Source organism: Chiloscyllium punctatum, chromosome 48 (genome assembly GCF_047496795.1).
Source record: "Chiloscyllium punctatum isolate Juve2018m chromosome 48, sChiPun1.3, whole genome shotgun sequence".
NCBI lineage: Eukaryota > Metazoa > Chordata > Chondrichthyes > Orectolobiformes > Hemiscylliidae > Chiloscyllium > Chiloscyllium punctatum.
Window position 1 is genome coordinate 59,567,603 of NC_092786.1, and position 23,688 is coordinate 59,591,290.

The following is a 23,688-nucleotide window of genomic DNA, read 5'->3' on the forward strand; positions in this document are numbered from 1 at the left end:
ACAAACATTTTACTGATTGGAGAGAGGACACATTTAGAAAGAAACAATGGAGACCTGAAGGAAACCTCTCCCATGTGGCAAGAGATCAGGATCTGAAATTGGTTTCCTGAGAACCTGAAGGATTTAAATGGGAATTTGATTATTTTCTGAAACGTAGGCATGTGTAAGGATGGTGCTGGGTGAATTGCTCCTTTGGACAGCTGACGTAGACATGGCGGGTGGCAAGGCCTGTCATGTTGTAACACATGCCAAGACATTTTTGCTGCAGGGATTCCAGAACCCCCAGTCCTTTAACCAGTTTCCTTAAAATTTGTCTCCTGGTTACCAACATGTCCCAAGGAAATTTCTTCCATCCTTTCCTATCAAAACCAAAATCATGAAAACACCATTTGGGTAATTACCTTTTGTAAGGATTACGACCAACCAGCTAATGAGGCATCACATTTGAGCCCAGTGCTATCCTTACCCAATATCTCTGAATTAGGAGTAGGTTTAAACCCTACAATTGTTAACTTTAAAAGAATCAATGACCAACACCTCCCACTAAGTTCTTATCCCGAGAGACTCTCTAAGCCATGGACAGAGGGTAAACTAACAGAACAGACCAAAGGATCACTGCTCACAATTACCGAAGAAAGTGCCTGTACATTTATTTTTTTTAAAAAAGTTTCATTATGAATGACAACTTTGTAATTTTTACTTGTAACTTGATCCAAAAACCAAATCAGCAAAAGATCAGTGACTCACTCACCATAAGCTGCTTCAGGTCTGCTCTTTCCGCAGGATTCTTTATCAAACTTTAAAAAAAATTAAAGATGTTGTCAGATGTTAAACAAGAATCAGAATCCCTACAGTGTGGATCAGGCCATTCAGCCCACCCAGATATTGGCGTAGCAGGTTCTCCCCTGCTGTTCTCCGCGTACTTTAAGCTGCCAGAGAGACAGACACTGATACAAGGACCTTTGAGTGACCTGACACTGACCGTGGGAGCCGACTATCATGACTTCAGATGGTGTCACAGAAAAATTGAAACAAATGCATGGCATTAGAAGAAACAGGAAGTATCTGAACAGATATAATGTTTCAACATATCCTGTTGGGAGGAAAGCATTGACTGGGCACCACATCAACCAAACCAATTTTTGCAGCTGACTTGTAGGTTTTTGTTTAACTTTAAAGAAATATCTTTGTCTGAAAGCTAAAGTAAAACTAATTTCTTCCACTTAAATCAAGATAGAGTTTAGTCAACACATACTGAAGAACTGGCATGACCGTACACACTTATTGAATAAAGAAAAAAAAAGGACACAATCTCTGTCTTATTGAAGGAAACGGTCTGAATGTTCATCTCCCCTGCATGGACAGGAAAGTGGTAATTACCAGACATTGAACGGGCAGCTCTATCACGTTGGAGTTCAAAGATGGTGAGTCTAAGTCCCATTCCAGAGATTTCAACACTGAATTCAGGCCTGACTCTCTAGTGCTGTTCTATGCAGATGATATTATCAGAATGATTCAAAAAGCTCATTTACCCTTTCAGATGGATCTAAATAGCCACATGTTACAGTTTTGAAGAACAGGAGTGCGTTCACACAGTCTCAGCCAATATTTACCCCTCAACCAGTTTTACGAAAACAAACTTTCTGCTCATTATATTGTTGTTTACAGGAATTTACTGTGTTCAGTTCAACTGCTGTGTTCCTTATGTTACAAACAAAGTACGTAAATGCCTTGCAGTATCCAGGGGTTGGGAAAGGTCTTCTCTATAAATCTGAACTATCAACATCCTTTCTCCCCCAGCACTCTCCCCTACCCTCCAACTACTGCATAAATGCTGTCTCTCCACACTTCACGTCAGCTCTGAAGACAGTAGCTTGCTTTCTGTCCATGGACGCTGCCTGACCCTCTGATCTCCAGCATTTTTGTTTTCAGTCTCTATAAATGTCTCATCCCCAGCTTTTCTTCAACTCATGTAATGCTGGTGTCTAACCACTGGAGGGAGGTATTGGCTGAGGGGACACTATTGTGCATTACATCTTTCTACTTCCAGTTTTTATTCAAATTCTAACCACAAAACTGGAGATAAGGAATGTCAAGCAGATTACTGGCCTGTAATTTGGGAGGAATTTTCCTGACTCTACAGTTTCAGTTGTATTAATTTGCATTTGACAGAGTTTACAGCAGAGAAACTGACCTTTAGACCTATTGAGTCTCTGCCTTTGTTGGTTCATGTGTTTTAACACTCTCCACTTCAACTCAAATCTATCAACACTAGATGTTTTTTTTAAAAAATCTCAAATCCTTTTAAAGCATCCAAATTAGTCACCTAAACATTTTCTTCAAGAGTTTCACAAGATGGTTTTCCTAAACTTAGGATGTCTAAGTGAGAATTTTAATTAATAGGATTATTTCATTCCTCCAAAGTTCTCCCCACGGACATCAGAAAGACAACTTAATCCCAGGCCAAATTATGCTCCTAGAGTTTTCTGATTCAATGCATTCACTTGATGTGTGTGTCACTGGTTAGGCCAGCACTTATTGCCCACCCTCGGTCAGGCTAGATAAGGAAAGCAGTTTCCTTAAAAATGACATCAGTGAACCAGGTACATTTTTTTGACAAACAACAATGGTTTCATGGTCACTATTAAAACTCTTAATTCCAGATTTTTATTGAATTCAAAATTCCACCATCTCCATGGCAGGATTTAAATCTGAGATCCCAGAACATTTTCCTGGGTTTTTGGATTAATAGACCAGCAGTGATACCACTGGACCATCACCTCCCTTGCGGTGGGCAACACTCAGGTAAGACCCCTTCCCTTTTCTCTCCTCCCTTCCAATGGGATTACACATCCTCAGAGCACAGCTAAAACTGTGAACTTACTACAGAAAAACATGATCCTAGAGTTGCTGTTCCGTACTGTCCACACTGATGGGCTTTGCAAACGTATTTCCTTATGGATCTGCCACTCCACCATTAGTGCAAGAACCTCCAGAGGGACTGTCCTGAAAGTCAGGGGCACATGCCAACATGCGCAGCTTGGATGATGCAAGCAGCATGGAACAGCTCATCATCAAAATCCCTGGTTTCTCAACATGTCTGACTGACCTGAACTGCTTGTACAAAGACCACAACATTAGGTTTATATATTTGTCTGAGACAGCAAGAACAATGAAAGTCATTCATTGCATGTGAACCTCTGCACTTTTTCTGGGATGTCATACACGCAGACGTACAGCACGGAAACAGACCCTCCGATCCAACCCATCCATACCGATCAGATATCCCAACACAATCTAGTCCTATCTGCTAGAACCCAGCCCATATCCCTCCAAACCCTTTCTATTCATATACCCATCCAGATGCCTTTTAAGTGTTGCAATTGTACCAGCCTTCACTTCTTCTGGCAGCTCATTCCACACCCGTACCACCCTCTGCATGAAAAAGTTGTCCCTTAGGTCTCTTTTATATCTTTTCCTCTCACCCTAAACCTATTCCCTCTAGTCTGGACTCCCTGATCTCAGGGAAAAGACCTTGTCTATTTATCCTATCCATGCCCCTCAATTTTGTAAACCTCTAATGTCACCCCTCAGCCTCTGATGCTCCAGAGAAAACAGCCCCAGCCTGTTCAGCCTCTCCCTATAGATGAAATCCTCCAACCCTGGCACCATCCTTGTAAATCTTTTCTGAACCCGTTCGAGTTTCACAACATTCTGGAGACCAGAATTGCACACAATATTCCAACAGTGGCCTAACCAATGTCCTGTACAGCCGCAACATGACCTCAACTCCTGTACTCGATACTCTGACCAATAAAGGAAAGCATACCAAACGTCTTTTTCACTATCCTATCTATCCATTTTCAAGGAGCTATGAACAAGGTCTTTTTGTTCAGCAACAGCAAGTCCTTCTTTCATCATCACTTCAACTTTGACAGAACAGCAATGTTTTCTTTGGTAGAAATGGAACATAGATCGATTCTACTCAGGAGTCCTGTTGAAAGTTGATCAGTGAGAAACTTTCCCAGGGATTCCTACAATGGTTCTCTGCCAGAATCTTTCACTGCCTGTGAGGAAGTGTGCTGTCAGTCCAGAGAAACAAACCCCAAGTGAAGAAGTGACCCATTAAGTCACACAGAGCCACCAGTTCTGCCAGGAGCACGGGGCTTTCATTATCAATAACTCACCCACCGGCATTAATAATTCACTCACCATGCATTCACAAAGTCCTGAAATTCTTCACTAAATACTCCAGTTGGCAATTTAGGAGGTGGCTGTAAATGCAACAGATTAATAATTTGATAAACAAATAGAGAAATGGATAGAAACAACACAATTTGCAGCTAACATGGGCACAAAATATGTTAGAAAGACAGCAAATTGACAATGTGTGGTATTCCCAACACCAAAGACATTAAAACTTTGAAATTCTGCAGTAGTTCAAATCTTCATAATGTTCATTCTATTTATAGCTGGCCAATAACACTCATTTGTATATTGGCCACATCACAGTGAGCAATGCCATGGGTGACCTGCACATATCCAAAGAGAAAAGCACCTGACAAACATGTTCAATCGCTATCCACAGTGAGCAAAGACAAATAGGAGAAGGTCATTCAGCCACTCAACCCTGTGCCATTATTCACTGGGATCTTGGGTGATCTGCACCTTAAATGGTATTTATTTGCGCTGGCACAATATTCCTTAACCAGTAAAAAAGGTGATCCATTTCGAAGTGAAAAGACCCCAAATTGCCATCATCCACACTTTTTTATATTTGAATCGTGATTTACTTTTCATTGCCAGCGAGTGTCAGAGTATCCGTCTGCTTATAGTAGATCTACTAGAATTCAGGCAGCAGCTAAATGCTGTCCAAGATAGATTCTTATTGGAAAAGAAAATTAATACAGAATATGGGGCATCCGTGCTGCCTGATCCCTTTAAACCACATTAAGGGGCAGTGACCTGGCTATAATTTGACCATCAGAGGTGCCAGAGAACTGCAGGACAGCTAATAGGGAATAACCAGGGAGCTACAGATCATTGATAGGGAAATGACAGTACTGGAGAAAATTCTGAAATTGAGAATTCTCTCTGCTTGGAGAGGCAAGGTTTGATCAGTGATAGTCAGCACAGCTTTGTCAGAGTGAAGTCATGCCTAAAACATTTGAGTCAATCCTGTTATTCAATTTTAGATGGAGTGGGTGGAAGGCAGTTCATTTGGACCAACACAGAGAGTTGGGTTGAATGATTGTAATCACTTTACAATCTCAGCAACCAGTCTGTTCCTGAGTGAGAATCACAGTGTAAAATTAAAAAAAAGAGACTCACAACACAACCTAGTTCAGTGAAAGGCAGAAGATGGGAATGGGACTGACCTCATTCACAATGTAATCCAACAATTCGAATATTGCCATTGGAGGTCGACAATCACCACCAAAAGCTGCAAAGAAAATGGATCAATTCAAACAGACTGGAGGGGACTGTGGAATTCTGCTTTGACAAATCGTTTAATTCAACAACTGACCAAATTACTCCTAGCCCTCTGCATTCCAGTGCTCCATTACCCCAGCAATACAGTTCCACTGTACCCCAGTATTCCATTACCCTAGCAATACAGTTCCACTGTAACCTAGTATTCTGTTACCCCAGCAATACAGTCTCATTGTACCCCACTAATCCTTTTTACCCCAGTGATACAGTCCCACTGTACTCCAGTATTCCGTTACCCCAGCAATATAGTCCCACTGCAACCCGGTAGACTCTAACTTAAAAGATTTGAATTTCTTTGTGAATTATGTGAAATGAGTAAACAACTGAAGCTCACAACTCCCTGGACGTCCTGAAGGCTGTGGGTTTGACTCTGAGGATGAAGGGTCCTCTCCCATGTGACAGCCAAAGATCTGTTCGAGCTCCTTAGCATCAGGTGGAGGAATTGGATACCTTCCGATGGCCATCTCCACCAGAGAGAGCCCCATACTCCAGATATCGGATTGAACAGAATAATGTGTCCCCTGGAGTCTTTCAGGCTGAGAAACAAGTCAAAATATAGAAGCAGTGAGGGGAGTTTACAGACTCTTGGCAACAACATCTGCCCCTTGTGCCTCTGCTGACTCTTTGAAAGAGCTTTCTCATTTATCCCACTGCACTGTTCTTTCCTCAAAGTCTTGCAAAACATTCATTTATTATATCCTGGGAAGTGTAGAAATTTGAACCTGTTGTTCCCACCTCACAGGCATAATTTTGGCACACCTTCTTCCAAACCCAAAGCACACTATAAATTTATCCAAAGATTCATGATAGGTGATTGGCCTTTGGCACAGTACCAGTCAATAAGTGAAACTAGCAAATTAACATTAATTAATGTCAAGGATATTTTTGCAATAGATTAATTGCTAAAAAGATCATCAAGCACATCTTTATTCATTAATTGTTTTTGTGAATTTCTTGTTCATGGAGTTGGGAAATCATCAGGAAGCAAATATTCTCTTCCTTGACTGCTGGGTTTCTCTGGACCAAAACTAGCCCCGAAAGTACAAGAACAAGTCCGGGAGCTACTGGACACAATACCCATCTCTTCTGGCATTCCTAAATCATTCAAACCCATCATTAGAAAACCGTCACACAGTCTAATTGGGTGCAATTTTTGGATCTTTATACTCGAGAAAGACTCAGAACAGAATCTGGTAACATTAGGACCACAGAGTAAAGCAAGTTCCAAAATGTAAATCCAAGGAAGTTACTGAGGTAAGTGCTTCCACTTCCCTCACAACATCAGAATTCCCTGATCCCTGCAGTGGGTTTCTGGCATTTTCCTGATCTTACTGCAGATTCCAGTGTTGAGATTTTAATCTATATCTTTCCTGGAGATAGCTGCCCAGGGGGATAGAACCTCAGCAGTGTCACTAAGATCAGAGAGTTTTCCTCCATTGCACGTGACAACAGAATGGAACTTACTGACATGTAAGATCTTGTCCCAACAAAGGAGTTTGCCATGGAGTCAATCAGCTGCCCACTAACCCCAAAATCACAAAGTTTGATTTCACCACGGGAATTCACCAAGATGTTTGAAGGTTTAACGTCTGGAAAAGAAATACAATTTAAAAATTACAAGAAATTATACATTTCTGGTTTACTTTAACCAGTTACTTGGGAAAAGCAGCACGATTGAAGACAAAAAAAAAATTAAATAAACTGCACAAATTACCACACGAGAAAATTAAGAAGCAGATGATGTCACAGGCAGACAAATTTAACAGCAAACTGTCACTTAAGAATAGTTTGGATAGGTTGATGAAAGATAAATAAATGAGGGAAATTTGGATACATTTGCTTATTTATCTCCCACACTATATGATTGTATGATCTCATTCGCATCAGAGTGAATGAACACTGACTGTTTAATTAGAGAGCAAGAAGGAGCATGTGGACTCTGAGCTGAAGGTGCACAAACAAGGAACTTGTGAATCATAGACTGCAGGCAGCAGCAAGGGATTCAAAATGTTTGGAAGAAGATGGAAAGTAAATATGGAGTATTTTGTTTGAAAATAAAAGCTGGTGGTGAGCTTTTGGTTCTATGTGACTCAAAGAATTTGAAGGTACAGGTTATAATGATGTCTTGCAAGTAAAACATTTTAGTCTGAACACTGTATCCATGGATTTCCCTGTTCCTGGTTATAAGCTAAACAGATTCCATATTTTGATTCAATCTACTAACTAGATTTCTGCTCCCCTCCCTCATTATAACCTATCTTCCTCTGAACTTACTACACTCTCCAATCCAACCCTGACTTTGCAATCAAGCCTACCCCCGTCGCCTACCTCACTATCAGCTAGATATCACTCTTCACCAATTACTTCAATTTCTAATACTGGACTGAAAATATTAATTCTGTTTTTCTTTCTATAGATGCTGCCAGATCTGCTGAGTTTCTCCATCACTGTTTTTGTTTGAGATTTCCAGGTGTTTAATATATCACCTTTTCAAGGGCAATTAGGGACATGCAATAAATGCTGGCCCAGCCAATGACAACCACATTCCGTGAATGATTAAAAAACACAACTGACCTGTGTGGAAACTAAGAGGTCATGGCATAAAAGTGACAAAGGCAATGGGGAGACAAAACTGGCCGAGTGACAGGTAACAGATTTCAGGTTAGAGGAAGATTTGTCCTGGATTTTCTCCATGACAACCATAATCCCAAAACTAAACTAACCCACCTGACTGCTCCTGAATATGAAATCCCTCCAAAAACACTTATTCACATACTTCCTAAATGTCTTAAAATTGTAACTTACCCACATCCACCACTTCCTCTGGAAGTTCATTCCACATATCGTGCTAATGACCTGATCTATTCCTGATATAAAATATTGATATGGATTTTGGTACATAGGAGACAATTTCAAAGTTTGCAGATGACACAAAATTTAGAAAAATTGTAAACTGTGAAGAGGAGAGAATGGAACTCCAAAAAAGGACATTGGCAAGTTGGGCAGATAGGTAGCAGATGAAGTTCAATGCACACAGAAGTGTTAGCTGATGCACTTTGGTCAGAAAGAAAAGCAGGGGTAGAGGAGCAGAGGGAGCTGGGTGTACATGTGCAGAGGAGCAGAGGGAACTGGGTGTACAAGTGCACAGACTATTGAAGGCAGCAGAACAGATGGAGAGAGCAGTTAATAAAAGCACACAATGTCCTCAGTTTTATTAGTGGGCATAGAATACTAGAGCAAGACAGTGGTTAGATTTCATGTGGAGAACTGTGTTGTGCATGGGGTCATAGGAAAGATGTGAATGCTTGCAGACTCTGGAAATGCAATTTACAAGAATGGTTCCAGGAATATGAAACTCCAGATATGAGGATAGATTGAAGAATTGGGGACCATTCTCCTTTCAGAGAAAAAGGAGGTCAGGAGATTTGATAAGATATTTTTAAAATGGAGAGTGCGCTGGTCAAAGTAGATGGGGGAAATGTTCCCATGCACAAAAGCAAAACAATGAGGGGCCATAGATCTAAAGTGATGTGCAAAAATAACAAAAGATGATGCAAGGAAAAACCTTTTTCATAGAGCCAGTAGTTAGGGTAATAGAAGGCACTGGTTGGAAATGTGCTGGAGGCAGGTACAGTCAAAGCATTCAAGAGGCACTGGATAATTATTTGGAAAGAAATAGTGCACAAGCGTAAGGGGGATAAAAGCAAAAGATTGGCATGAAGTATTAATGTTCATTTGAAGAGTTGGAGCAGACACATGGGTCCAAATAGACGCCTTCTGCACCGTAATAATCCGTTGATCCTTTTCATTCCTTTACAATTTAATGTAGGAAAACAGTTGCAACAAAGTCTCAGCAGACTGTCAGATGGCATTTATATGGACATTAATATATTGTCAGCAATTCCTTTCAGGTCAAGGGTTACAGAGAAATAGCAAGATGAAGCTAATATAGAGGAAAGTGGATTCATTTTACCAGAAATCCAGCCCCAAGGCAACTGCACACTATCTTGTGGGGACAGCTACATATCGAGCATTTCTTCCACTTCAACACTGGCAGCTGTGCCTTTAGCTACCCGGACCCAGAGCTCTCAATTTCACCTCGACAAACCTCTTCCTAACCACCCTCCTCTTTGGGATGTTCCCTAAAACCAACCTCAGCCAGCCTAGTCCCTCCTTATGTGGCTCAGGATCAAAATGTTGTTATTTATTAATGCTCCTCTAAAGCACCTTGGGATAATTTCCCACATAACAGGTTCTCTACTAATGCAAACTAGCATTTTGTATTTATGATCAGACAGCTGACATAGCAACATGGTGAATATTGTTTTCTGCATGAAACAAGTGCTCGGAAATGGTTCCGTGAGACAAAGTAAATCAGCACAGCTGCGATTGTGTGGGATTGAGCTGCTCACACAGTCAAATGTACCTGATGCTATTTCAATTAGGCAAACACAATGCAGAAGATTGGGTACGGGACTAATTTACATCAAGTTTGAATGTCAGGACCCTTTTATACCATAGAATTCCGCGGGTCAGGCAAATGATACAGTATACACAAGGAAACAGCATTTAAGACAACAAATACCTCGGTGCATGATCTTGTGTTTCTCTCGCAGATATGCCAATCCCTTGTTCACCTGCAAAGATTGTAATTGTCTTTTAAACAGCATGATTTTCTTCAAAGGACATGCCAGGAACAAGCCTATCTGTTTATATCTAAAATGCATTAACTATCTTACATCTGCATTCACTAGCTATCTGTTTCTTCACTTTGCTGCCAATGGTGGCCCTCCAGTAAGCAGGGAAATTGAAAAGCAAAGTGTAATTACAAGGTGACAAGTTTACACTAGATATTTCTAGTTTAAAATGGATACAGCAAACATGAACATATGAAAATTACAATGGAATGTACAAATTCAAATTGGAATTCCATCATGTTTGTGAAGGTTAGCTTAAACTATCCTCACCAATGAACTCCACTGGAAGTTCTATCTGGCTCTGGCTCTCCATTGGCTATGGCTCCAGGAAACCAATCAATGATGTAATAGAAATCTCATTACCTTGCACACTTCCTGGACATATCTTTACCACGCTGTGGGAGAACACCTCCATTGTCATAAAACAAAATCCTTCAACTCACTGGGACCATTGTACAAAGACAAAGATAAGGGGGCATTTAAATTTCTGCAAAATCTATAAAAGTTTCACCATGTCCCAAAGCACCTTACAGCCAATCAAATGCATGTGAAGTGTAGTTACCGTTTTAATCTAATCAACATCGGAGTCAATTTGTACACAGCAAGTTCCCATGAACAGCAAATGTGATAACAGCCAAACCATCTAGGTCTTGTGACATTGACTGAAGGATAAATATTGGCCCAGGACATTAGAGAGAAATCCGCAACATTTCTTATAAAAAAGTGCTAAGAGGTTTTTGTTTGATTATTTATTTATGGGCTTTCAGGTCACTGATTGGGCTAACCGTTGTTACATATCCCTAAGAGTCCTTGAGAAAGTGGTGGTGAGCTGTCTTCTTGAACAACTGCAGCCCACACAGTGTAGATAAAACACAATCTGACTGAAGAGAATGCAGTTTAACAGCTCGACTGAAAGATGAGATCTCTGACACTGCAGCACTCTTACTTCTTGACTGGAAGTATGAGCATATTTGATGCAACTTGAATCTTCAGCTCTAAGTGAACCATTAATCACCTAACTGAAGAAAAGACATTATCCTCTGAGCCACAACAGACACTTTCATCGCCAGTACATTCCTGTTGCACAGATGTAAGTGTCAAAGAAAGAGACAGGATGTCACATTGAGCTGGTTTGACCTAGAGCCAAAACTACAGGAACCTAAAATATCTAAACATCCCCATCATGGACATGTTTACAACTGACCTCAGCATGTGACTGCTTTTAGACGGTTAGACACTCCTGCACAGAGTCGATCTGTTATCACATCTCTGCACTGAATGAATTGTACTTACAGCTATGCTCACTTTACCCAGGACTTGCTCTGTAATTCTTCCAGCCTTTTTAAGCACCTGATCCAGTGATCCACCATCCTAACAAAGTGAAATGTTAGAATTACTCAGTGTGAACAGCACCACATTCTGGTCATCATACTGTCACAGACACACTGCTGTTAGCAACATATTGATCATCTGTCACAACAAACGACTATACGATCAATAAAGCAATGTGATTAAGAATCCTCCTCCAGCTGGCCTTTAGTTGGGATTAGTAATTTTCCATTAATGAATCTGGTTTCTAGTGTCTACAGTGAAGATCTGTGCTTTTCCATTTTGAAAAATGGAATGTTTTGTATGATACCAACTCCCTCCCCCCTCTCATTCCCAGTGGCTACATTGTAACAGCTGCCTTTAGCAACACACATCACAGAACCTCTGGTGGCAGGGATTTCTGAAGAGATTTGTTATGTGTCAGTGGGAAAGCTATACACCTGCTGGTGACTTGCTCCAACCTACAGAAGGTAAAGATTTTGTCAGATAGCGATGTGTCAATGACTACAGAGAAGTCACGTCAGATTTCAATCAGCACAATCCATTATCTTAAACCTTGCAATCCTCGCTTGTTTAGAAAAAAAAAAGTTTTGCCTGCAAAGCATTTTTTAGCAATGTTTACAGAAAAAACCCCACAATCCTAATGTACCAGGAACGAGGGACTTAGTTGTGTGGAGCTTCAGAGGAAACCAGGACTGCTTCCCTGCAGCAGAGAGGCGGCTTGGGGCAATTTAATAGAAACTGGTTACTAACACACCAGCCAATTGTATCTTATATCTGTTTTCTTTGCTAATCAGAAAACGTAGCAGAGATCAAACGAGGTCAGTACGTTCTCAAATAGTGTGCGCTGAGGACTGGAGTGTGCTGTGTGAAAACAGTAAGGCAACCAATTCAATGACAACTTTCAAAGGCACATGGGGTGAATACTCTGGGCCTTAGGGAGACAGGAAGGAAGTGAGATCGAATGGGAAAGATCTAACAAAGTTCAGTAAGATTTGTGAAAACATTAAATCTGTTAAAGAAAATTTGTGAGGTAAATACGAAGATGCTGTTTGAACAAAACCAGAAGAACGAAGGACTGCAATTTGTGGAATACACAATGGATCAAAGGACTGGAGACTTCTTGGGAGACAAGGGCTTCTTGCTAAAAGATAGAAATGATCCCAGCTGCTTCTACAGCTAGACTTGAAAAGTTCTCATTTTCTCTTTCTAGCTCTTGATTTTCTCAAATGGCAAGTACTTTTAGCTTCAGTACCATGTGTTCCATGCAGATGCTGATCTCTCCATCACTGTAGAAAGCTCCATAGAATCCCACGATATATGGAGAGTTACATTCATGTAGAACCTGTAATTCTCGGATTATCTGATTCCGAATAGCTGGCTTGATCTCCAGGTGAATTAGCTAGAAGAAAAAGATACAGGTAAACTTGGGTCACTTCATCAGCCTTTTATATTTATATCCTGCATACAGCACATATACAAGTGATTTGGTCCAACTGACCAATTCTGGTTGTTCATGTTCTACATGAGCCACTTCTATCAACATACCTCTCTCCCTCTGCATTTAGCCAGCTTCCCCTTAAATGTATTAATGTTGTTCACCTGAGCCACTATCTGGTAACAGGTTCTCACTATTTGCTGGGTTAAGATCTTTCTCCTAAAGTCTCTACTGGATTGATTAGTCTGGGCAGCATTTTAAGAAGAATGTGAAAGCCCTGGAAAGAATATGAAGGAAGGGTCACCCAGGATGATGCTGGGAGTAAGTGATTTCACTCTTACGGAAATAGTAGAAAAATTGGGATCGTTTCCCCCCTAGGCAAAGGAAGTTTAACAAAGATTTAAGAGAAACTGAAAGTGATCAGAAATTTTGAGAGAGTGTATAGAGTCAGAGATGTACAGCATGGAAACAGACCCTTCGGTCCAACCTGTCCGTGCCGACCAGATATCCCAACCCAATCTAGTCCCACTTGCCAGCACCCAGCTCATATCCCTCCAAACCCTTCCTATTCATATACCCATCCAAATGCCTCTTAAATGTTGCAATTGTACCAGCCTCCACCACATCCTCTGGCAGCTCATTCCATACACGTACCACCCTCTGCATGAAAAAGTTGCCCCTGAGGTCTCATTTATATCTTTCCCCTCTCACCCTAAACCTATGCCCTCTAGTTCTGGATTCCCCGACCCCAGGGAAAAGACTTGGTCTATTTATCCTATCTATGTCCCTCATAATTTTGTAAACCCCTGTTAGGTCACCCCTCAACCTCCGAAGCTCCAGGGAAAACAGCCTCAGCTTGTTCAGCTGCTCCCTATAGCTCAGATCTTCCAACCCTGGCAACATCCTTGTAAATCTTTTCTGAATCCTTTCAAGTTTCACAACATCTTGCCAATAGGAAGGAGACCAGAATTGCATGCAATATTCCAACAGTTTCCTCTACTTAGTAGCAGGAACAACCACCAGAGGCCAGAGATTTAAAATAACTGGCAACAAAACTAAAGAGTAATTTTCCACACAGGTTCTGGAGTGCAGTTCCTGGAAGTTTGGTGAAATCAGATTTCATTGAATTTCAAAGAGTAATTGGACATTTACTTGAAAAGGAATAATTCATAGGATTACAAGGAAAAGTTGGACTGTGGGAACAAGATGGAAAAGAGCTGCCACAGGCAGGAGATGCAATGATTTCATTCTTAACTGCTGAGATTCAGCACGATGTGATCACATTGTGTGCGCGATATTTACAGACCGACACTGAGAGCACATTATAAACATGACCAAACTGAAGATGGTATCCTGTCCAATCCAGTCTGTTTGTAGCTGTGCACAGGAGGAAGAGTGCCTGTGTGTGAATATTTGTGTTTGCATGTGTGCGAGAGACTGAGCGCAAGTGTTAGTAAGAATGAGAATGTGTTGGTGATTGTATGTGTGAGGGACAAATGCGCATGAGTATGCATACATGCGAGAGAACACTTGTGCACATGCACACGAAAGAATGCGTGTGCGCAAGACAGAATGTGTATCTGAGAGAATGCACGTGTGTGTGAATGTGTCAGACAGAGAGCCAGAGAACGAGAGAGTGTGTGTGTTTGCTGACTCTCATTGTTAGACTGCACATTTGAACAATGAGGGAACAAAACCCCAATTGATCTTTGGGAGAGAAGGGGATTAGAAAAGGATGAAAAACTGATTTTTACCTTCCGGGCCATTATAAGGCTGGATGGTTTGTGAGAAACTTTGAAAACGACTCCTCCATTTCCTGCTCCCAGTTCCGATATCTTCTCAAAGTCATCATCTTTCAACTCGCCAACTTTCTGTTTCTGGGTCAGAAATGCTTCCAAACGTTTGCGCTGTTGTTCATCCAACTCAAGCTCCTCTAACTTCTTTTGCAGAGCTTCCAGGTTTGTCCTAAATTGTTGCCAAAACAGAAAGGAAAACATTTGAACAGACAATGTGCATTATCATCCCACAAACAGACATAAGGTACCTGCTGTTTGGGGGACACCCTTATTTCTCATGTTTATGAAGAGTTACTGAATGGGTAGGGATGGAGGATTGATCAATGCAGCCTGCTGTGGCTACACCCAGATATCTTGGTGCTCAATTGCAAAAGGATGATCAATTATCCAGTGCTGACCAAAAACAAAAACACTTTTAAAAACTTCAATCTGTACTCCGCTTGTTCGAGGAGCATTTAACAGACAGAGAATATGAGAAGTTGATCTGTATAGAAAAGACAGACATCACGGGAGATGTATAGATAGTTAAGGCTAAGTAAATGGATCAACAGACCGATCAATAGTTTAATTGTTTGGTGACAGAACATAAAACCAGTTCAGTTCAGTGAGCGATGAGTTGATGCTAGCTCCATTGGGAATAGAATCACCATCCCATTACCCTGTATCAGCATGAACTGACCTTTGTCATGTCAGCTCACTCTATTAGATTCCCAAAAAAGCTCACACACAGTGACAGGACACCATCTCAGAGAGAAAATCTGACTTGTTAGACATAGTTTAATTTTTTTACTATTTGGTTACTGAACACACTCGTGTGTGGCTGCTAATGTTCTTTTAGCAAGAGAACAGATTAATTACACATTTCCCACTCACAAAAGGATCAAGAATGAGAAGGTACAGATTTAAAATTATTGGCAAAAGAAACAAAAAAAAAAGTGAGTAGTTAAGGGTCGATGTAGTGGAAGCAGGGTTCCAGTTAAGCATTCAAACTAGAACTAGATGGAGCTCAAATGGGCAGCATGGTGGCTCAGTGGTTAGCACTGCTGCCTCACAGCACCAAGGACCAGGGTTGGATTCCAGCCTCAGGCAACAGTCTATGTAAAGTTTACATGTTCTCCCAGTGTCTGCATCGGTTTTCTCCCACAGTCTAAAGATACACAGATTAGGTAGATTGGCCATGGGAAATGCAGGGTTACAGAGATAGAGTGTGGGAGGTGAGTCTGGGTGGGATGCTCGGGGGGTTGGTGTGGACTCTATGGCTAAATGGCCTCTCTCCACACCGTAGGGATTCTATTATTCTTCCATAATAGATGGTTGTCTGAAATGAGACATGTGCTGGGGGTGAAGATGAGACACTTATTTGGAGAGCTGGTACAGACTAGAAGGGCCAAATGGTCTCCTTCAGTGAACGGTCATTCTTTCAGAATCCCAAAAGTGCTTTCCAGGCGGGGCCACGTTTTGAAGTGAAGTCACAATGAAAATGTGGGAAACACAACCTCACGTGTCCTCAGCAAATTGAAATGTTCAATTTAGCTTTGAAAATGCAAGGTGGCGAGGAGCCAGAAAAGGTGAGAGTGTGCAAGAATTTCAGCCCAAAGAGGGGGAGGAAGACAATGTAGATACTAGTGGCAGTGGGACAGGAAAACTGTGGGCAGCCCTAACCATGGCAGGAACAGTAAAGAGAAGGATAAGGAAGATTGCAATAAGAGTCCTTAAGGCCAGAGGTGATGTAGAGACTGGGTTTCTGGTATGGAGTTCTCTCCTGTGGCCTGTTCAAGAATGGAATAACTTCATTCCAAACCAAAAACAGATGGAACTGAGGGAAGAGTTGTAATTGGTCAGTAGTCTTCCCTCTTTAGGTCACTGCCCTACTCCGCTAATTTTAAACTGGAGTTGCCTGAGGGCAGGGTCCTTTAAAATCGGCAACTGATTCATCGAGCTGTCTGGAATTCCAACTGCTATTTTATCATTAACCTGAACACAGGAAATGACTGAAATTTCCCTAGAGGGGGTTATTCTCTAGGACAAGATTAAACTTACAAATCTCCCAAATCACAGTTGCCAAGTGAAATTGGATGTATTCTGGGAAATTGCACCATGTGACTTCTTGCATCTAAATAACTCACCTTCACCTCCCACCATTGGTCATTCGTCATGTCTACCATTGCAATACCTTGCCCCTCCCCTTTCCCAATTAATCAAAAAGTAAGAAGCCCCTTCATTATGCAAATGGATCAATCTTGATCCAGTCAAACAATGTATGGTCACTGGCCCCTCCCTCTAGCCCCAATAAACAAAATGGTTCAACAAAAGTAAAGAAAAATCTAAGCCATCTAGTTCTGCTGTCCATTGATTTTTTTTTTCCCCTGCGATTCACTTCATAGAATCCCCTCACTGCAGAGAGGTTCAATGGGTCTGCATTGACCTTCCGAAGACATCCAACTCAGGCCAGTGGGTAAACTGACTTCATGATACAATACATGCTGGATGACTAGAAAAATTGAGACTTTGGTCAAGAAAAAGGATGCAGACAGTGGGATCAAGTGAATTCCTAGAGGACTCTAAGGGTAGTGGGAGTATACTGAAGTAGTAAATGAGAAGGGCAAAAAAAAAAGGGTTAGGAGATAGCTTTGACAAGTAGGAGAATTCAAAAAAAGATTCTACAAAAATATTTAGGGCAAGAAGCTAACTTTAGAGAGTATACGGTCCCCTAAAGATCAATGAGGCCGTCTGTGTGTGGAGATGGGTGAGACGCTAAACAAATATTTTGTGTCAGTATTCACTGTGGAGAAGGACATGGAAGCTAGGGAACTTGAAGTAGTAAATAGTGATGTCGTGAGAAGTGTCTGTATTACAGAACACAAGGTACTGAAGGACTAAAAATGCATAAGGGAGATGAAGCCCTGTCACCTGATGTGTATCCAAGAACTCTGTGGGAAGCTAGGGAAGAGATTGCTAGGCCCCTTGCTGAGATATTTATATCAACAGCCAAGGTGTGAGGTGCCAGAAGACTGGAGGTTGGCTAATGTAGTGTTTTTATTTAGGAAAGTTGGTAAGGAAAAGCCAGGGAACTATAGACTGGTCAGCCTGATGATCCGCTTATATCCTTCAAACCTAAAATCTGTTGGACTGAATATTATTGATGTTTGTGCATAATCTGCTCATTTATCTTTCTCAGTCTGCTATTTTACCAAGAGTCAATTTTAACTGGTACAAGCCTTAACTAGTTTAAACATCCTAAAGACAGAATCAGGGAATTATTACGGTGTAGAGAGGAGCCTGTTCAGCCTACTATGTCTGTACCAGTGAGCTCTATGACTTAGTGCCAATCTCCTGGGGCCCGTTACCCTGAATATTGTTTCTATTTAAATAACCATCTAATGCCCTCTTGGATTCCTCAACAAAACCTGCCTCCATCTTACTTCCAGACCCTAACTCCTGGTTGTGTAGAAATGGCTTTATTTTACACATCGCATTTGCTCCTTGTACAAGTTACATTATGTCTGTGCCGATTCATTGTTGAATGAGGACACAGTTTCTCCCTATTTTCTCCAGTCACTTCATAATTTTGAAAACTATTAAACCTTCCCTTTTCTCTTCTCTCCAAGGGAATACAAAGGTACATAAGAGATAAATCAGCGAGTTTGTCTACTGACATTACCGATATTAAACCTTAGAGTACAGCAGGGGTAACTATTTCAGACAACTGTAACTGGACCACATGATCGGAAAAGCATTTTGAAAACCAAATCCATTATTTATCATTTGTATTGATCGGCCAGAGGACAGGGAATGACTGACTCAGGAATTCCTGGCTTCATTGTTGCAACCCTGCAGCAGCTCAGTAAATTTATCAATGTATCCCAGAGGAAGTGATTCGTTTATTTCTCCACATTCCCTTGACTCAGTCAGTCATTTTGCTCACTGATTACATTATATTATTGTGCTTTCTCTTACAAATAATTTTTACCACTCACCCCCAACAATTCAGAGAGTTCCAGATTTCAAACTCAGCAGGGTATGAGTCTCTCTCTCTCACACACACACACACACTCACTGGGTATGGATCTCACACACAGACACATACAGTCTGATTCTGACTGTGGAATGAGTCTCACACATACACACACCTACACCGACTCTCACTGGGGTACGGGTCACACACAGACTGTCTCTTACTGGGGTACGGACACACATACACTTGCGAGGGTACAGGTTCTATTCTGAAGCTAAGTAAGCCTTCTCCCACTACTGGCCTTTATTCTTCACTCCTCCTTTAAGAGGCTATCTAAAAATCACTACCTTGATCAAGATTTTCATCATCAGTTCTGATAAGCCCTGATATAACTTAGTATAAAATATTACAGCATTTTTGTGAAATTCCTTCGGATATTTATAATGTTTTGGGTACTCAGTAAGTGTAAACTATTGCTGCAATTGTTGTTTTATGATGAAGTCAGATTGTACAGCCTGCGTCCACAGAATTGTAATTTGTTAGCTGGGCTCAGCCTGCAGAATGGACAGTGTAATTCTGCTGAAGCCACACAGGAAAATCAAGTATTTCCATCACTAATGTGTCTTTACTATAGATGAGTTGGACAATAAAGTACTTTAAATGTGGTTACTGTTGTTATGTAGGAATTGTAGCAGCTAATGTGCACACAGCAAGATCCCACAACAGCAATGAGGGATTGGCTGGTTAATTTGTTTTAGGGATGCAGGTTAAATATTGGTCAGGAACCAAAGGGATAACTCTCTAGGCTCTTGTTCAAAATGCCTCCCTTGTTCAATAGTCTCCCTTGTGAGGCCAGAATGGGTTTGGTTTAATGTGTCATCCAAAAGACCCAAAAGGTACTGGATGGAAGATGATCCAGACTTTTCCGGAAGGCAAGATAGCTGAACCCACAGGAGACACTTCTTCTTGGGCAGTAGAAAAGGAGGGTGAGGCTCAGGCCTTCACTCACCTTCTGGGAAAAGAGTCAGCCAGATGAGGAGGGGGCACCTTTACTCTGGGCTATGAAATCTAAACGTGTCAATACCAGAAAATGATAACTGCATTGACTGAGGAGAAGCTTAAAAGGTGATAAATGTATCATTTATAAATAGATTTCTGTAATAAAATGGGCACAGTTAAAATCAAGTCAAAATAAAACCAAATAATAGAGGGAAAATATAGTTAATGCAAGTAAAGCAAACTAAGTTTCTTTAGTATGTTCAGACTTAATTTAAGAATAACAACTAGTTTTCAGAGGTACAGGAGGAATGGAATGGCAATAGAGCTAAAATCAGACCGGTGCTTCTGCAACACAAAAAGTCAGTCTAGGATGGAATGCTAGCTTCCTGGAGCTAGGGTCAAGGATGTCATGTGGTGGCTACAGGCATCCTTCTGGGGGAGAGGAATCAGCCATAAGTCATGGTCCAACATCAGTAGGAAGATGGATGATGTCCTGAAAAAAAAGACTTTCACAAGTTAGGAAGGAAATTAAAAAGCAGGATATAAACAGTAATCTCAGGATTACTCCCAGTGTGCCATGCAAGTGAGGGTAGGAAGAAGAATGATTGATTGACATCTGGCTGGAGAACTGGTGTATTAGGGAGGACAGAGTTCTCAGGAATTGGGATTGGTTCTGGGACAGGTAAATTTGTAAGTGTTGGGGAGGGTTTTAAACCAGTTTGTCAGGGGCATGAAAACCTAGGGGGTAAACCAGATTGGAAGGAAGTAAAGTTGGTAAAAGGAAACAGAAAAGCTGCAAAAAGGAGACATAAAGCAAAGTATTAACTATGTCTTAAAAGCATAATGAGGTCAAAAGACAAAATTAAGGGCACAAGATAGATTGAAAGCCACAAATAGAGGTATGCAGTTCCAATCTAACTGCCTGCATGGTGACCAGGACTGGGAACTAAATATTCAAGTATATTTAACGTTTAAGAATAACAGACAACAAGGAAAAGGTGGTGCAGTTTTGTGCTGAATAATATGGAACAGGATTAGAACATTAGTAAGGGAGGGTCTCGAGGTGGAAGAACAAATGTGCGGAATCTGATTTAGATGGAACTGCAATAGCAGCTGATCTTTGTTGGAGTCATTCATAGGCAACCAAATAGTAGAGACCTTGAGGGTCATGGCATTAATCAGGATATGAGAGAAACCTGTAGCATGGACAACACTGTAATCATGGATGACTTCAGTCAGCATATAGATTGGGTAAACCAATTAAGGAGGCTACAGAGGAGGAGGAATTGCATTTCAGTTGTGAATCTGTACCACATTCTTTCCCACAGACGGATGTCAAGGCTGGTCCATTAGAATAATTCAAGATTGATATAGAGAGTTTTTTTATCAAATCAATAAGGTAATCTTGGGTTACAGGGAAAAGGCAAAGTGGATAATTAGAATAGCCATTGAATGGCAGAGCAGATTTGATGGACTGAATGGCCTACTTCGACACTGGTCTTACTAAAGCTGTGAAGGACCAATTTCTTGAGTGTATATTCAGAGAGGTTTTCCAGAATAGCATGTTGAGGAATCAACTGCAAATCAGATTATTTTAGATCTAATGTTCTGTAATTATAAAGGGCTAATTATTAATCTTGTGATAAAATAGTTATTAGGAATGAGTGGTCACAATGAGAACGTAAAACACTAGGTTTGATAGTGAAATAAGGTAAATAAGGTACAGTTGATTCCTGATGAAGGGCTTTTGCCCGAAACGTCGATTTCGAAGCTCCTTGGATGCTGCCTGAACTGCTGTGCTCTTCCAGCACCACTAATCCAGAATTTGATAGTGAAATAGTAAGGGTGTTAAATTTAAATAAAAGGAATTAAGGCATGAGGCATAATTGGGAAAATACATTAAAGAGGTATGACTATACCCACGCAATGGATAGTCTTTAAAGAATTATTACATAGCTTACAACTATACATTTCTTCAAGGTGCAAAACTACTCAAAAGGTCAGTCAACTGTGACTGAGAAAGTTAGTTAAGAATTGTACAAGATTAGGGACATTTAAAAAAAAAACAGCGGGGGGTGGGGGGGGGGAAAGAGACAAAAAAAAACAAAAAAAAAGGAAAAAGGGAGCATTGAATGAAAGTGAATGCAATGGAGCAAAAAAAAAAGGACCTTAAGAGCCTTCTTAGATATGTAAAAAGGAAATGTTTTGTCAAGGTGAATGTGGGTTTATTACAGGCATAGACGCTAGAATTTGTAATAGAGAATAGAGAAATGGCATAGAAAGTAAATGATTACGGGCAGCTCAGTGGTTAGCACTGCTGCCTCACAGCATGAGGGACCCGGGTTCGATTCCAGCATCGGGCAACTGTGTGTGGAGTTTGCACATTCTCCCAGTGTCTGCATGGGTTTCCTCTGGGTGTTCCAGTTTCCTCACACAATCCAAAGATGTGCAGGTTTGGTGAATTGGCAACGCTAAATTGCCTGTAGGTGGTCAGGGATGTGTAGGCTAGGTGCATTAGTCAGGGGTAAATACAGGGTAGGGGTATGGGTCTGGGCAGGTTACTCTTCAGAGGGTCAATGTGGACTTGTTCAGCCGAAGTGTTTCCACACTTGTAGGGATTCTAATTCAAATTACTTTTTGTGACTTGTATCACTGAGAAGAATACATGAAATTTCCTAAAATTAAGAATCCCAAGTGATTAGGTAGATTGATGAGTGAAGGAAATTAGTATGAGATCATACTGGAGAAATTAATGTGGCTAAGAAGTTGATATAGCCCGGGTTGAGAGAGAGAGTGTTGAAGGAGGGTGTCAGTAGTCTACGTCTTCCAAACTTCTATAAATTCTGGAATCATTCCTGAAGATCAGAAAACATTAGCTTCTACTTAAGAGAACAAGAGAAAAAAAAATGGGGAACTACAGCCCTGTTAGCCTTACTTCATTAGTAGGAAAAGACCAAACTGATTGAACATGGCATAAATTATGAATGAGAAATCATGTTTAACAAACTCTGGGGGGTTTTTTTGAGAATGTTATGATTAGAATTGTTAAAGGCAAATTGATAGATACAATATAGTTGGATTTTCAGAAGACCTTGATACAGTCCCCTACAGGAGCCTGCTTAGCAAAATTAAAGCACATGGGATGGGAGGTAAAATACTGGCTTAGATCAAGGATTAACCAAGAGGCAGAAAATAGTAAGAATAAACTAGTCTTTGTCACGTGGCAGACTGTGACTAATGGGATATTGTAAGGATCAGTGACTGGGCCCCAGCTGTTCACAATATACATCAATGAATTGTACATGGGGGCAAAAATGTAACATTTCTAAATATGAGATTTATACTAAGTTTAGTGGGAATGTGTATTTGAGGAAGAAATAAAGCAGCTTCAAGAGGATTTGGTCAGGTTTAGTGAGTAGACAAGAACATGGCAGATCAATTATAACGGAAAAACATGAGGTTATCCACTTTGGTACAAGATGTACAAAGTATTTCTTTAAATGGTAAGAGATAGGAAAGTATTGATGGACAAATTGACACAAGAGTGGTCAACAGTAAGTCACGAAAGGCTTCTATGCAAATACAGCAAGCTATTTAGAACAGTAGCCTCTATTGCAAGAGTTGAGTCTTGTTTCAACTGTATAGAAGCTTGGTGGACTGCACCTGCGGTCAGGTGTGCAGTTTTGGTCTCCTTACATTATCGGCATTGCAGAAGTGCAAAGTTCACCAGACTTGTGTTCTTAGGATGGTGGGGCTGTGCTATGGGGAGAAATTGGCAAACTGAGAGGTAGTGACATAGTGGTTACATAACTGAATTAGTTTTCCAGAACCCAGGTGAGAATCATATCTTAGCAGATAGGGAAGTCCAAATTCAATAAAATCTGGAATTAGACTAATGTCAACCACGTAACCACTGTCAATTATAGTGAAAACCCATCTGGCTCAATAAATGCCCTTTTAGGAATGAAAGTTGGTGTTACC

General features: G+C 40.8%; 1 protein-coding gene across 1 annotated transcript in view; it reads right to left on the bottom strand.

Moving 5' to 3' along the window:
* The window catches only part of map2k1 (mitogen-activated protein kinase kinase 1), a 61,306-nt gene that overhangs the window by 6,896 nt on the left and 30,722 nt on the right, over positions 1–23,688 (bottom strand). The window contains exons 2-10 of the mRNA XM_072565373.1: positions 14,712–14,922; positions 12,775–12,921; positions 11,484–11,561; positions 10,079–10,130; positions 6,958–7,082; positions 5,828–6,029; positions 5,379–5,443; positions 4,213–4,274; positions 752–797 (exon numbers count right to left, since the gene is read on the bottom strand). Of these exons, the coding sequence (XP_072421474.1) occupies positions 752–797; positions 4,213–4,274; positions 5,379–5,443; positions 5,828–6,029; positions 6,958–7,082; positions 10,079–10,130; positions 11,484–11,561; positions 12,775–12,921; positions 14,712–14,922 (988 nt within the window). The remainder of the gene's footprint in view (positions 1–751; positions 798–4,212; positions 4,275–5,378; positions 5,444–5,827; positions 6,030–6,957; positions 7,083–10,078; positions 10,131–11,483; positions 11,562–12,774; positions 12,922–14,711; positions 14,923–23,688) is intronic.